Source organism: Pithys albifrons, chromosome 10 (assembly GCF_047495875.1).
Source record: "Pithys albifrons albifrons isolate INPA30051 chromosome 10, PitAlb_v1, whole genome shotgun sequence".
In the NCBI taxonomy this organism is placed as follows: domain Eukaryota; kingdom Metazoa; phylum Chordata; class Aves; order Passeriformes; family Thamnophilidae; genus Pithys; species Pithys albifrons.
Window position 1 is genome coordinate 30,349,084 of NC_092467.1, and position 14,526 is coordinate 30,363,609.

The 14,526-nt window shown below is 45.3% G+C and overlaps 1 protein-coding gene across 11 annotated transcripts in view; it reads left to right on the forward strand.

The window, feature by feature from the left end:
* Nucleotides 1-14,526, forward strand: part of FGGY (FGGY carbohydrate kinase domain containing) — a 146,236-nt gene that overhangs the window by 60,030 nt on the left and 71,680 nt on the right. For 10 of the 11 annotated variants that reach the window (XR_011698629.1, XR_011698630.1, XR_011698631.1 and 7 more), the window contains 2 exons: nucleotides 3,561-3,689; nucleotides 7,704-7,807. Coding sequence is in view for 8 of the 11 variants with exons in the window: in XM_071565052.1 (XP_071421153.1) it covers nucleotides 3,561-3,689; nucleotides 7,704-7,807 (233 nt within the window). In the remaining 3 variants the exon portion in view is untranslated. The remainder of the gene's footprint in view (nucleotides 1-3,560; nucleotides 3,690-7,703; nucleotides 7,808-14,526) is intronic. The other variant, XM_071565051.1, reaches the window with a different exon arrangement.

Here is a 14,526-nt window from a genome sequence, read left to right on the forward strand (position 1 = left end):
CTTGCCCTCTCTGCCTGCCCTCTCTGCCTGCCCTGCCCTCTCTGCCCTGCCCTCTCTGCCCTGCCCTCCCCTCCCCACCCTCCCCTCCCTGCCCTCCCCTCCCTGCCCACTCTTCCAGCTGCTTTTCCCCTGGAGGGATCAGGGCTGGCAGCACCTGCTCACGGGTGCTGCTGTGTGGCTGTTCTGTCCCTCTGTATTTAGAGTTGCTGTCCCTTGATTTCTAAAGCCACCTGTGTTCTGTGTTTTGCTCAGGTGAGACCCTTCCCTCCCTCCCAGTCTGATTCTGGAACACAATGTGTTTCAAACTACGTTCAATTGTGGCTCCTCACTAGTTGCTTTCTGCGTTTTTTATTTTATCATTTAATACCTTGACACCTACAGATTATGAGTGTACTGATGCTCAGCTGAGTTTTTGAGTTTTTCAGTGAAGATGAAACCACAAGAAGTGCAATCCCCCTCCAGGTCTCTGCCCGTGTAGTTCAGTGAAGTCCAACCACACCTTCTCACTCCCAGTGTGTAAGTGGGGAAGCACGGAAAGAGTGGCAGTGCAGACCCTTTTCCAGAGCTCCTTGTGGACACTTTGTGTGGGTGTAGCAGAGGTTCCATTGACCTGCAGAGCTGGGAGGGTGATGCAGAGGGGCAGAGTGAGAGTCCTTTCCTTGTGCACCCATTTCCTGGCACCCCTTTTCCACACTCCCTGGTTGTTGGGTGACCCAGGAGACTCCCCTTTGCAATCCTGTCACTCCCCAGGTTTTTGGGAAGTGCTTCCAGTCAAGGAATGTTTGTTCAGGTGTACTTTGACTTCTAAAACAGATGGGACAGACTCTACTGGTAATTATTTTTTTTGAGACAGAAGATGATTTTGCTGCATTTGCAAATCACAAGAAGCACATCCCTGGATGTTCCCCCACACTTGGTGCCCATGGGGATGGCAGTGCTGCTGGTCATTCTGGAACAGAACCAGCACCAGGGGAATCCAGAGGCTCATTTCCTGCTGCTGCTGTAGAAGGGAGGATTATCTTTATCTATGAAATTGCTCCCTCAATGCTCATTAACTAGAAATACAGTAATTGAGAGGCTGGTAGGAAAGGATTTTGTCTAATAGTAGCCCTGATCTCTAAGCCAGAGTATAACTCCATAATAATTACACACTGCAATGTTTGACTAGCATGACTGATGTAAACAAGCCAACCGTGGAATGGAGTGTCTGGAAAGAGGTTTTATTTCAGATTAATTTCATCTCATGCTGTATATCCATCATATTTGTGTGCTTTCAGGTCAGGCAACTGAGTCTGAAGAAAAAGATGTGGGTTTAGCTGCATGAACTCTTTTGAACTTCTCACCTGCAGGGGCTTTGAGTGTCAGGAGAAGCAAAAGGTTTGGTTTACTGGTATTTTGCTCTAATGTCTTAAAAAAAAACAAAGAGAAAGGTAATACAAAATTCTCTTAAAGAGAAACATCCTGCACTTCAACTTACATTGAAAAAAGATAGCACAATGTTTTGACTTTAAAGTAAGTAATTAATACAGAATTAATAAAAAATAGACTTTTTTCCTGTGAGGAGATTATTTAATGTAATTCTTCCTTCCATAGAAGCTTAATGGTGTTGCTCCCAATATTGAATATAAACCCAACCTCAAGTGCAAAGGTTTTGGCTGTACACATTTCAGATTTCCAGGGAGAGAAATTTCAATTTTCCAGGGAGAGAAATGCCCCTGGAATTTCAGGGGCAGTGGTGTGTGGCTGCCAATGGAATAGAAACTCTTGGAGAAATGGACTTCCCACTGTGAAGTTGGGTGTGATCCCAGAGTGCTTCATCCACTGCATCCATTGGGAAGTGGGCAGAAGGGGAATGTGACTTCCTAAAGTGGAGAATCAACATCAATTACAGCAAAGACCAAGGGAGGTGTAAAACTGAAGCCCTGTGGATTTAATGCCACAACCTTCTTTTCATCTAACAGGTGTTACAGGTTGGTGCTCTTGGGCATTAGTGTATTCCTGATATGTTATGCTGTTCCTCTTAATTAATGTCTGTTGTGGAGGGTGTTTTATGTCCTTTCTACCCATCAGAATATGCTTTAGGTGTAACATTCTCTATAGAATTGACCATGAAAATGGGTTTGTATTTTATAAAGGAGTTGAGCCCTCTCTGCCAGATGTGTTGAATTTAGTAAATGCTCCAGATAATGCACTGAAAGGCCTGGCACAGGCAGGGAGACTTCTGGGAGCTGCCCCTGAGCCTTTCTCTGCCTCCCACCCCCAGACCTTTAGATAAACAGTGCAGTGTGTGCCTTCCCAGGAGCTGCTGCTCTCCCTGGTTATCAGCAGCCTGAGAGGAGGCTCTCGGGGGGTGTCCTTAAATTCTGGTAGTTAATGAATTTAGATTTGCTCTTCTAAGCTCTGAGCAGCCTCTGTCACCGTGATTTAATTATTGGAACAGTCTCTTTTTCACAGGACAAAGTTGGATCTTTGTTATGGTCAATGCAGGCAGGACCTGCCCCTGGGCTCCCTGGGGCCAGGGCTGGCAGGGAGGGGTCTTGTTCTTGCCTTCTCCACACTCCACAAGGCCAGGCAAGGCTCAGGAAGGGATTATTTCAGTCTATGAGGAAATACAGCTGCAACAGGAGGAATTTGCTGCTTAAGCCAGTTTCTTTTTCAGAGTTTCTGTTGCCATAGCCACGTTATTCCTGGTAGTAACCGCTGGAAAGGATGGAAATGGAAAAAAACCTTGGCCTGTTGCTTGTGCAGCAGGTGCAGTGTCCATTTGTGAGCATGGACTGAACTGGATCTCCCTGCCATGCCCAGAGTGTGGCTCAGGCAGCAACTGCCCCAGGAACCTGGGCCTGCTGCACTTCACACCTCCTGGGAAGGTGCCAGGCAGAATTCCAGTGCTCGTGGTGAAACCTTTCTCTGTGGCTGGATAGAATCACAGAATCAGTTGGGTTGGAAGAGACCTCTGAGATCATCAAGTCCAACCCTTGATCCAACCCCACTGTGATCACCACATCATGGCACTCAGTGCCACATCCAGTCTCACCTTAAAAACCTCCAGGGATGGAGAATCCACCCCCTCTCTGGGCAGCCCATTCCAATGCCTGAGCACTCTCTCTGTAAAGAATTTCTTTCTGATATCCAACCTAACCCTCCCCTGGCAGAGCTTGAGCTGTGCCCTCTTGTTCTATTGTTGGTTGTCTGAGAATAGAGACCAATCCCCGCCTGGGTCCAACATCCCTTCAGGGAGTTGTGGAGAGTGCTAAGGTCTCCCTGGAGCCTCCTCTTCTCCAGGCTAAACACCCCCAGCTCCCTCAGCCTCTCCCCACAGGACACTGAATTCTTTTGACCTTCTGGATTGCTGTGGGTGTCCTGGTCCAGCCTGGTGTGTTTGATGAGCTGACAATGAGAGATCCTCCGTCATCACACCGAGTTCTTTGCTGCTCTCCTGTGTTTCAGGTGTCCCAGGCTGACCTGAGGGAGAGGAAGGGACTTCTTGTGCTAACACACGGATTTGGTTTTCTGTTTGGTGCACTGACAGGTGTTTGGTTTCTCCTGTTTCTGCCCAGGAACCCACGTCCTGTGTCCTGGAGAGCCCGTTGGGAAGGGCCTGACTCCGGAGGCTGCCAGAGAGCTCGGTCTGCCCGAGGGACTTGCAGTGGCAGCATCTCTCATTGATGCTCATGCTGGAGGACTAGGTACTCACTGTGGATTTACTCTTCTTAAAGACAGGAATGTGCTGAAGTACTGTTAGAAAGCCATTTTTCTCACAGCCTGTTTTTATGCAACTGATGCTATTCTTAAAAAAAATAATAAAAAAATCATCCCAGCAAGTGCTAATATTGCATATCTGTTTATACAAAGGGGTTATTTCTCTTCTCAACTGCATTTGCAGCAACTGCTAGTTCCACTTTGAATTCCTGAAGGGAAACACCATTCTGTGGGAATGCCAAAGTGATGAGAGTTTGTGTCTTCTGTTGCTCCAAACTTTGGGGATAGGCAAGAAAATTAAAAAATTAACATTCTGAGGGAACAGCCTCATGTCTGAGGCTTGTTCAGGGTTACTCTTCCTTCTTAGTTTTAGGAGTGATTCATTCTTCAAGGCTGTAGGGCCTGGTGTTTAGCCTTTTTTCTTTCCCAGCCTCACGTTCTGATGTGCCAAGTTTCAGCTGTGCTGAGATACATTTGGTGGGTTCAGTGGCTTTCTTTTCTCACTGTGCTCTTGGGCCTTATCTCCATGCAGGCAAAACCAGAGACATTCAGTGTCACTTTTTCAGCAGGAAGTTGAGGTTGTTTAGGTTGATAGTTTAGCAAAAAGTCTTACCTCAGGAAGTTACAGTGTTACTGAAAATGTTTTTTTCAATGGAAATCTGTTGCTCATCAGAGGATTTTTCTCTAGGTTGAACTGAAATATGATTATCTGCTAAAATACCAGTTTTGTTTCAAATATTTTGTGCTGCTTTAAGTCTCACTTGCTCTTCTAGAAGCTGCAGCCTGAAACTTTAAAAATGTTTAAATCTCTTTGCTTCTGATAACTCTTTCTGATGAGGTTAAGTAATCATGCAGATTGCCCTTTTAATTATCTCAGGATTAGATACAGGTCTGACTGAGCTTTAGTGTCATAGTCTGTAGGTGTGTGGTGCCCTTAAAAATCTGTTTGTGTCAATTAGTAACTTAACTGCAGTTCTGTGTTCTTGAAAAAGGATGTAGTAACAACAATTTGATGCAAAATAATTTGCTGCAAAACTGGGTTGCCACATGAAAATGGCAGTGGAGGGTCCTTGATTAATTGGCATCATGATGTGGATCCAGAGCACAGAAAGTTTGCCCTACGAGTTTCATGTGTGGAAATCCATTAATTGAATTTAAAGAAGAGTAGAGAACAACTGTCTGTTCCTTTGCTGTAGAGTTCTCAGTGCAGTCTGGGGCAAGAAGAGAGTTTAAGGTGGAACTCATCCTTCTGGAATCTGGGGAGGGTCATAAATAGGTGGGGAAACTAGTAGAGAAGGCAGTAAAAATGAAAAGATTTTGATAACAGAAGTGACAACAAGAAAAAGGAGAACTGGAGAGTGCAAATGTATGTAAAGAGAATAAATAATGTGGCTGCACATGTCAAATACTGAATAAAAATCCTTCATCCATCTCTGCTCATTACAAGAAGCTTAAATCTTTTTCAAGTCTAGTTTAACCTGCACTGTGTAGAAGACAGAGCTTAAAATCCTGAAGGAAAACCAGGACAGTGAAAGAAGAGGACAGATAATAGAACAAAGGAATGAAACTGTTCTGGTTAAGAGACACCAAGGAAGGCAATGCACTAAATCATATTAATTCTTTTAATAATGATAAAAAGAGCACAGGAGACAAGAAAATAGAGAACAGATACTTGAAAAAGTGAAGATTAGTTTGGGTGACAACACCCAGTGGTTGCCATTATTCCTGTTTTTCACCACATTCTGCTGGTTGTTTTAAAAGTGGTCTGTAAGAGCAGAGGAATGGAAAGGGCTCTTGGTGTCCTTCAGGCTAAGCCAGAATGACAGGATGGACATCTTGTTTGCAGTGTTAAAAACCTTTGGTGCAGTTCAGGTTTGCTTTTGGCTGGATGGGAAATGTGGTTCTGCTGGGCAGGCTCCTGAGGGCTTCAAAGTTTCAAGTAAAATAAGGTAAAGATAAAGGCTTATTTAGTATTTATGTCATGTGTGACTCCATCAGTCCATCTGATACCCATTATGGGAAAGTAAAAATCCAAGAGCTGAGGAGTTACATCTCCCATTTGGACCTCCTGTCCAAATTTAAATGATAAAAATGTGAGTATGGGAGGCCTCATAAAAATATAAAAATAGTGTTTACATTGCACCTTTTCAAAGGACACCAGCATTGCTTCAACAAAAGCAGATAATTTGCTGTACAGTGTCTAAAATCCCTTGTCACTATGGAAAAGATCCAGGACTGCACATGCTGAGCTTTGCCTGCTCTCCTGAAAATCTCTCCTGTGTTTTGTGGGGTGTGGAGACTTCTTGTTCTCAGTGTCTCTTAAGATACTTCAAAAGATGTTGAGTCTCTGCCTCTGAGTATGAAAAATTCCAACCAAGTTAAAGGTGAAAGTGACTTATAACAGCAATTAGATTTTTTTAGCTAATAAAATATCGAAGCTTTCATTGTTGTGAGAATGTTCTGGACTCACTTGCTGTCTGATTTCAATTAATCACAAATAGGAAGACTCTTGCAACTCTAAACAGTGTCAAAAATTCCCAAAAGGCCCAGAATGCCTGTTTTCCTAGTGATTAAAAATATCTAACCATGGACTCTTCAATTTTGTTTTGGTTCTGAAAATACATTTGCATCATAAGCTGACTATTCAGTTTAATAGATTTGTTCCCTCTCAAGTGTGAACAGTGTTCTTGACTCCTTTAGAAATTCTAATAGTGTTGCTTGTACAGGAAATTACCTTGTAGACAACCCTATCCAAAATTCTTCATATGAACTCCTACATATCATGTTGCATCAGTGGAAAATGAAGCATATGAGGTGGAAGTCTTAATTTAAGCCTTCTGTTGTTCCTGACTCTGTGTGACAGTTACTACACAGTTAAAGGATAAAGGGACATAAGGGTTATTGAAGACTTTAAAATACTAGCCCTTAATTTCCTGATTATTTAGGTGACTTCCAGCCAGGATAATTCCAAGAGAACTGTGGGAATCATGAGACAAATCTCAGTAAACTGATTTGATAGAGGATGTTGCAGTGGTGACCCAAATAAGAGGTGTTAATGAAATGTAGGATATGAGCAACTTGGCACCTTTCACAGTGCCCAGGAAATGCTTTCCTGATCCTTCCATAGTGGAGGGAAGGGTTTTTTAGCAGGATTGGCAAACTGGTCCCCACACTGCCCATTCCAGATGCAATTCACAGCCTGGGGACCAGTTTGCCAGTTGAAAAGTGATGTTTAGGATTAAAAAATGCAACAAAAAGAACATTCCTTGTTGGGTGCAGCACAATGTGGTGTGAGAATGCAGCCAGGGAGAGGAGGAGGAAAAGGAGGAGAGGGCAGGATTCCCACTGCAGCCTCCCCTGGGGTGAATCGAGCAGGATGGGATGTGTTTTGAGGCTTGGCTGCAGCTGTGCCTGGCTCCTCTCTGGCATTCTCTGCTGCAGAAATGCTGAATGCTGCTGAGTTTGTCCCCTGTCCTGTCCTGTCCTGTACTCAGAGGCTCTTCAGAGCCAGGCTCAGTCCCTGGGAGGGAGGGAATCATCTCCCTTTAGATGGTTCTCAAATGGACAGAACAGCAGCAGCAGTGAAGACAACAATGCTGGCAGCCTTCCAGTGCCCTGCCAAGTTACTCCTTTCTCCAACTCATCCCCTGACAAAATGCATCATCTGGGCCAAACATGATAAACTGTGAACAAATAAACACATCTGCAGCCTGCCCTTGAGCAGGGCCCTCCTCACCCTGCCTGGCAGCGTGGGCAAAACTGCACTGAAAATCATGTTGTGATATATTCAAAAACATGAACATAGAAGAAACCATCTTGTGTCATTGGAACAAAAGTTTTAATCTGATGGATAAAATAATTCTCCTTGTTGGCTAAATAGACTTTCTTGATCTGTGCCAGTTGGGTGAGATTAATTAGCAGTCATTTGTGTGCAGAAGAGGGGGTTTGATGAGGGGTGGCTTGTTCTTCTTTACAAGAGAATTTTAATTTTATTTTAATAGGGGTGATTGGAGCAGATGTGAAAGGACATAACCTGCCATGTGAGAACCAGCCCATCACAGCCCGAGTCGCGCTGATCTGTGGAACATCTTCGTGCCACATGGGGGTAGGTTGTGTGTCCTCATTTGTACAGAATATCCTCACTCATTTTTCTGAAGGGAAAAGTGACCTTTGTCCTTCTCACCCAGTTCCTTTTCCCTGAAGTTTTTTTCTGGTAACTCTATCTTTTTCCTTCGGATATTAATTATAAATTACTGTGCATTTGCTCTTAGGCAAGGACTTTAATAGTAGTAGAAATCAATACTGAAAAATGACATGGGAAGTAAAAACCACGATGCCAGAGTGGCTTAAAGAGCAGCCTGAAATCTGAGCCAAAGACTCTGAGCCTGAGTTATCTGTGACAAGCCTGTCACTAATGTGTTAGAGAGTAGTGGCTTTGGAGAAGGAGGGCACGTCTTCAGTCCCAGCCCCTCTCCCCCACCCCTCCCTGGATCAATAGAAATCCTTCTCCCTCTGAAAATTGCCACGGGGTATAGAATTATGATACTTATCGTGGCTGAAAAGAAAGAAACCCCCCAATAAGCAGTTTTCACGTTGCTAATTTTTTCTCAGTGAATTAATACAAAAGCTTTCTCCGAGATTGCAATTAAAATTTAGTGTCTGCTTTGGAAATTTATACCGTTTTAAAATGTATGAGTCTGAGAGCATTCCATTTAGATAAGTACCCTTTTCTGCCACATTTTTTATTTAAAACTCAGTTTGGTCTTAAATTTAGACTGATTATAACTTGGCTTTTTCCAAAGGGAGCAAATGGCACTGAGAGTGCTAGAGGTGTTAGAGAGGACTAACATGCTTCATGAAAAAGCTGCAGGAGAGGAGAAGGAAGGAGGCTGATAATAAACCATCAGGCTTCACAGTAAGTTAAGTTGTCTCTGTAGTAACAGCATGAATCCATGGTGATCCTGAGCACGAATAAACGGTGATCTTGTCACATGGATTGTCGTTCAGCAAAGCGTTTTAGCACATGATTGAATTTAAAGACGTGAATAATCCCACTATTGTGAAGCAGAGCGTTGAACAAGAGCTTAAATCCTGTAGGCAAACTGGAATATATTTGGGGTCCTTCCTAAACAAAAGTTTCAAACCTCAAGCTTGGCTTGCTCTGTGTCTGAAAAATTCCAGTGGTACCTCTGTGTGTGTCCCAGGGGCACCTGCAGGTTCCAGCTCTGGGGGAAGGAGACACCCTTGGAGCCTCCCACAGCTTTCCTTATTTCCACAGTTTCTGATGGAGGTTTCTGCCCTTTCAGTAGAAGGTGTTAGAGTGAACTCTTCCTAACCTGTTTCATTTAGCTGAGTTGGTTTAAATTGTTAGAGTGAGCTGAGTTAATAAGACATAATAGTGGACTGGAAGGAGCTGAGGAGCTCGTAGAGTTCCCCCCACAGGTCTGAGGGCAGCATTGAGTTGCTGACAATGGGCCAGCTTATTCCTTTGGAACAACCAGCCCTGGAGGAGCAGGACATGTGTGGGCAGTCATTAATTTTTAATATCTGTGTATTGGTAAGTTCTAACATAACCCAGTTCACAACTGCAGACTGTTCTGCTTCCCAGACCAGAGTGGCACATCAATATCAACACTTGTTGTGTGCACCTCCCATGGCCACGAGAGATGTGGCTCCATTAAATGTGCTCATGGAACAAAACTTAGAATCATGGAATCAGTTGGGTTGGAAAAGACCTCTGAGATCATCAAGTCCAACCCTTAATCCAACCCCACTTGAACTTGATGATCAAGTCCATGTTGATGTTTTGTCATTAAAGTCCAACACAGACTGCACAGGGTAGAACCTTCTGAGGCTCTCAATCACTTCAGTGCCAGCTGGGCTATAGGTGCTTGTGCAGGTTTTGGCCAGATTTAAGTGGGTTTTTATTTAAATGTAACTACTCAGCATTTTATAATCATTTCCTTAACTGCACAGAGGTTTAACAATCTGTAGCCAGCAGACAATAAGTAAATTCTGAACTCCTCTGGATTTGATCTGTGAAAGGACTTTGGTTTGCTGTTCTTTTATCTCTTACCTGCCCAGGCTGCATGAAGCAAACTCAGAGCACACAGAGCAGTTGTAGCTGTGTTTTAATGAGACCTGTATGCAGCTGCATTTGGCTGAAATTAGCTGTTCCTTTTTTTAATTAGGGCTATAAAACGAAAGTATATTATACTTGTGTTTTGATAGAAATATATATATTTCTCTCTCGGTGTGCACCGAGGGACCCTCAGGGCTACAGAGATTAATCATCGGGTTTAATTTAATGCAGTGGGAGAGAGACCTGTGTGGCCAGGCAGGCATTAAAGCCCCTTTGATGTGCCTCAGGTGCACTGAGCCCCAGCGAGCCAGCAACAATAATACCTTTGTGAGATGATCAGAGAGGAGAGAGGGAGAAAATGGCCTGTGTGGAAACTCAAGGCCGCCCTTTGTTGTGGTTCTGGCAAACGGAGGAGCCAACTGTCAGGAGAGATTCAGAGAACAGAAAGCAGGGAGAATGGCAGCAGTTCTTGCAGGGACCGTAATAGGAAACTGCTCCAAATCATCTGCTGTGCCTTTCTTTGCCCCCCTTTCTGCTTCCCTGGTGAGGGCAGGGGTCCTGCTGGGGGTGGGGGGTGTGAGCTGGGACAGCAGCTCCACTCCCTGCACCCAACACTCCGTGATTCACACCAGCAGGGATTGCTTGAACACAGCATTTACTTTCAACTTTGGGAGAAACTACTCCTTGACCCACTTTTCATTACCCCCCAGGACTCCAGAGGTCTTAAAACAAAAGCCTCTGCTAATCATGCCTTTGATATTTTAGAAAGTACAAATGTGGAACCTAATTTTACTCATGGCTATAATAGTTTAATTTGTGGTAGAACTGCCATTCTGAAGTGAGGATACACTGGTGGAATTAACCACTGACAGTTTGGGGTAATCAGACACACACAAAGAATTTCGTGTTTCTTTGAGAGGCTTGAATGGCTCATGAAAGCAGCAAAATGCACATTGTAATTAGGTTATTGATCCCAGTCCAGGTCTGAGTTGTTAAGTTGCTCAAAGTCCCAGCCACCTCAGGGCTCATCCATTACCCACGAGGGAAAAGAAATGAAAAGATGGTCTTGTGGATATTTTTGGCCAGTTATTTATTTTACATGATTCTCTGCTGCCTCCTTTGCCCCCAGCAAAAGCCACGGGCAGAATGTGCATGTGGAATGGCAGATGAGCTGTCCTTGCACCTGTGAGGGGTTGGCCCTTGGTTTGGGGCTGGGATCATCCCAGGGTATTCCTGGCTGGTTTTTTTGGAGCAGGCTGTTGCCATCGTGCTTTGCAGAGGGCTCTCTGGGCTCCAGCACCCACACTTGGCCTTGGAACTTTTCAGGAGCCCTTCCCTGTGTAGCCACTGTGACCACACCAAATGTGGGAGTCGTTTTCCCCAGCAAAACAGCAGCAGGTTTGAGGCCCTGAAACAGGAGCTCACATGTTGCTCCTAACCCGCAGTTTGCAAGGGTCTAACAGGCAACAAGGAACAAGGTAACTGGTTTCCCTAAAAACCTGCCTTCCTGCCAGTGTCGTAGGGTTTTATGGGATATTTTAGGTGTTTCAAGGATTTTTTTTTCCTCAAAGCTTCCTGTGATTGGGAGGATTTCAGGCTCAGTGTCTGTATTCCCATGTCCCAGCCCTGTTGCCCTTTTGCAGATGTGTAAGACCACCAAGAACTGAGTTACCCCTGGGATGCAAGTTATCAAAGGCTGAAAAGTAACAGGAGCAAGCAGTGTGACAGGGGTCTGGACACAGAAATTCTCTAGTATTCCTTGCAGCAAGTAATGTGGCAATTCTGCTGCTGCTTTCAGGTTTTAAACCAAAAGAAGGTCCATTTAAAAATACTGAAGCTCCTTGTGAGAGAAAACAGGGATTTTCTTCTGCAGCACCCCATCTTCTCTTCTGTTTCTGTTTTGTGGCTCAGTTAGGGGTCAGTGTTTAGCTTTGCATTCACCCCAGGACACTTGTACCATCATGAAAATATCTGTTCTTTTTACTCTAACACCTTTTGTGATTCACAGCTGAAGGAAGTAGCCAGAGCTGCTTCGGTGGGAACATTGTCTGGCCTGTTTTGAGTTTACTGAATTTGGGGGTCTGAATTTGCTGGTGTTTTGAGTCCCAAATATAGAAGGTTTGTGTTCCTTCCTATCCAGAGTCTCTGATATTTTTTCTGTCTTCATTTGGTGATGTGGTCTGTGTTCTTCTTCTGTCACTCCTACCTTATCAGCTCTCTGTACTCAACACTTCTTTTTGGGGATTGTCAGGGATTTTTTTCAGGTTTAGATGTAGTCTCTTCTCTTGCATCTGTTTTTGTTACTTCTGTGACTCTTGGCATTGGGAGTGGACTCACCTGACTTGGTGCACAATCCTTTTCTCCCCAGGTGATAATGTGTATGTGGGTTGAAGTGTATAATTTAGTCATTTTTCATTTGAAGAGACTCAAACAATTTATCTTCTATCTTTTCACATTTGCTACACATTCTAAAAGGCAGAGCAACTACATGAGCAGCAAAATGGGCAGGTCATTACTAGGTATTATTTCAGGAAGAACATCACTAAGCCTGACCAGCCTTGTGAGTGTTTTCTGCTAAAGGAACTTCAGCCCACTTTGCTTATTCTAAATTTGCTCATTTGATCCTCGTGATGACTGGCAAGCACAATGGAGCTTCTCTGCTCCACAATATCCGCCCGAGCTGCCAGCTTTGTTCACACAAACAGAGAGTAAGGCACGTTTCCACCCCCAGAGCATGCACAGTACGTGTCCTTTGCAGTACATCCTGGAGAGGAGACTGCAGAGACACGTTGGCTCACAGAGCCTGAGCTCTAATCTCGGGGGGAGCCAGACCAGCAAGTGGATTCTGTGGATTTTGGCTCCGATACGAGAGTCTCCTCTTCAGAACACGCCACGTTGTTAAAGAAGCACATTTGGAGTAATTGCCACGCAGGGACTGCTCAGCTGCTGGAAATGGGCTGTGATGATGAGAGGAGAACTTGCAGGGGCTGAATGTGCTGGGAGTGGCTTTGCCAGCTCTGTGTGACCCGTGGAATGGCATGGGACAGTTTGGGGACGGGGCACGGGGCAATTTGGGGAGAGGTCACGGGACAGTTTGGGGACAGGTCATGGGGCGGTTTGGGGAGAAGTCACAGGGCAGTTTGGGGATGGGTCACGGGGCAGTTTGGGGACAGGTCAAGGGGCAGTTTGGGGACGGGGCAATTTGGGGAGAAGTCATGGGGCCGTTTGGGGAGGGTCATGGGGCAGTTTGGGTTTGGGTCACAGGGCAGTTTGGGTTTGGGTCACAGGGCGGTTTGGGGACAGGGCATGGGGCAGTTTGGGAACGGGTCACAGGGCAGTTTGTGGACAGGTAACAGGGCAGTTTGGGGACAGGGCATGGCGCTCCAGCCCCTCGTGCTCCCCATCCCACGGGACGTGCATCCCTCCCACGGGACACACATCCCTCCCACGGGACGCACATCCCTCCCACGGGACGCACATCCCTCCCACGGGACACACATCCCTTCCACAGGACACACATCCCTCCCACGGGACGCACATCCCTCCCACGGAACCTGCCGTCACCGAGGGGACAGGGCCAGCAGCCCAGGGCAGCAGAGCCCTCTGCCAGCTGGCTGGGGCCCAGGGCTCAGCAGAGGCAGCAATCTGTCCTCCTCCTGACCAGGGCAAAGGGGCTGGGATTGGGAAGGTCAGGCAAGTGGGGAGAAGGGGGAGGAATGCAGGAGGGGGAAAATGAAAACAAAAGCAAACCTGGGGCAGCCTGGGCATGTCTGTGAAATGATCTGTGTGAGCTTTAGGAACCTGAGAAGCGCCTGCCCTCTTGCCTTTTTAATGTTCTTCCCTTCTGCCAGGCCTGTCTCGCACCTGAGTCACAGAGCCAGTGTGTTTCCAGTGGGAGAAACGACTGAGTGTCCCAGGAACCCCTCCCTGGCTCTGTCCTCCTCAGTTCAGTTGTGCTCCTTTCCATATTCCATTTGGCAGCAGTCACAGTGCTGAGTTCCCATCAGCTTCAGCTGGTGAAGATGTTTCACATTCAGGGAGGGCTGTGTGGGATGAAAGCCACATTGACTTCAGGACTCTTGTTGGTTGCCCATTCTCAGTGTGCACAGATTTAACCTTCTGAAGAAAAGGTCACAGAGCCTATTTAGGTGCCTTTTCAGCCTTAGAATTGTTATATATCCATAAAATTGCCACCTTCTCTCACTTGTTCCTCAAAGAGCTCCTCCACACCCTTTTTTTTTAAATGAAACTGTCTCCTTCCATGTTCCATCAGTTTCAAAAAGAAACAAACACAACTGTAATATCCCCTTTGCTGGCATTAATTTGCAGTTGGATGCTTTGCTTGCTCTGTTTTGTTTTTAAAAGGCAAGAAGTAAAATATTTCTGCTAGCAGGGCATATAAAAGATTGGTGCTTCTCTGACCTCCTTATTATATTAATAAAAGCTAGGAAGACTTCAGTAGTGGTGGGAGATCATGTGCAGGCAGCCTCCAAAACCCAAAGCACTTACTTGCAGAACTAGTAAACCACAAAGCTTAAGATCTTGAAATGTAAATAGGAAGTTGGAGAGTTTACTTTAGAGCCAGCAGTGGTGAGTCTGTACAATGTTTATTTCTGCTTGCCTCCCAGCCTTTCCTAAAGCTTGGCAGAGATGAAAGAGAGGCTTTCTCAGCTAGTTATTAAAAGTTTTTGTTATGAGCAAGATTCCTTTGTTCCTGGCCTGACACAATTCCAAGCTCAGGT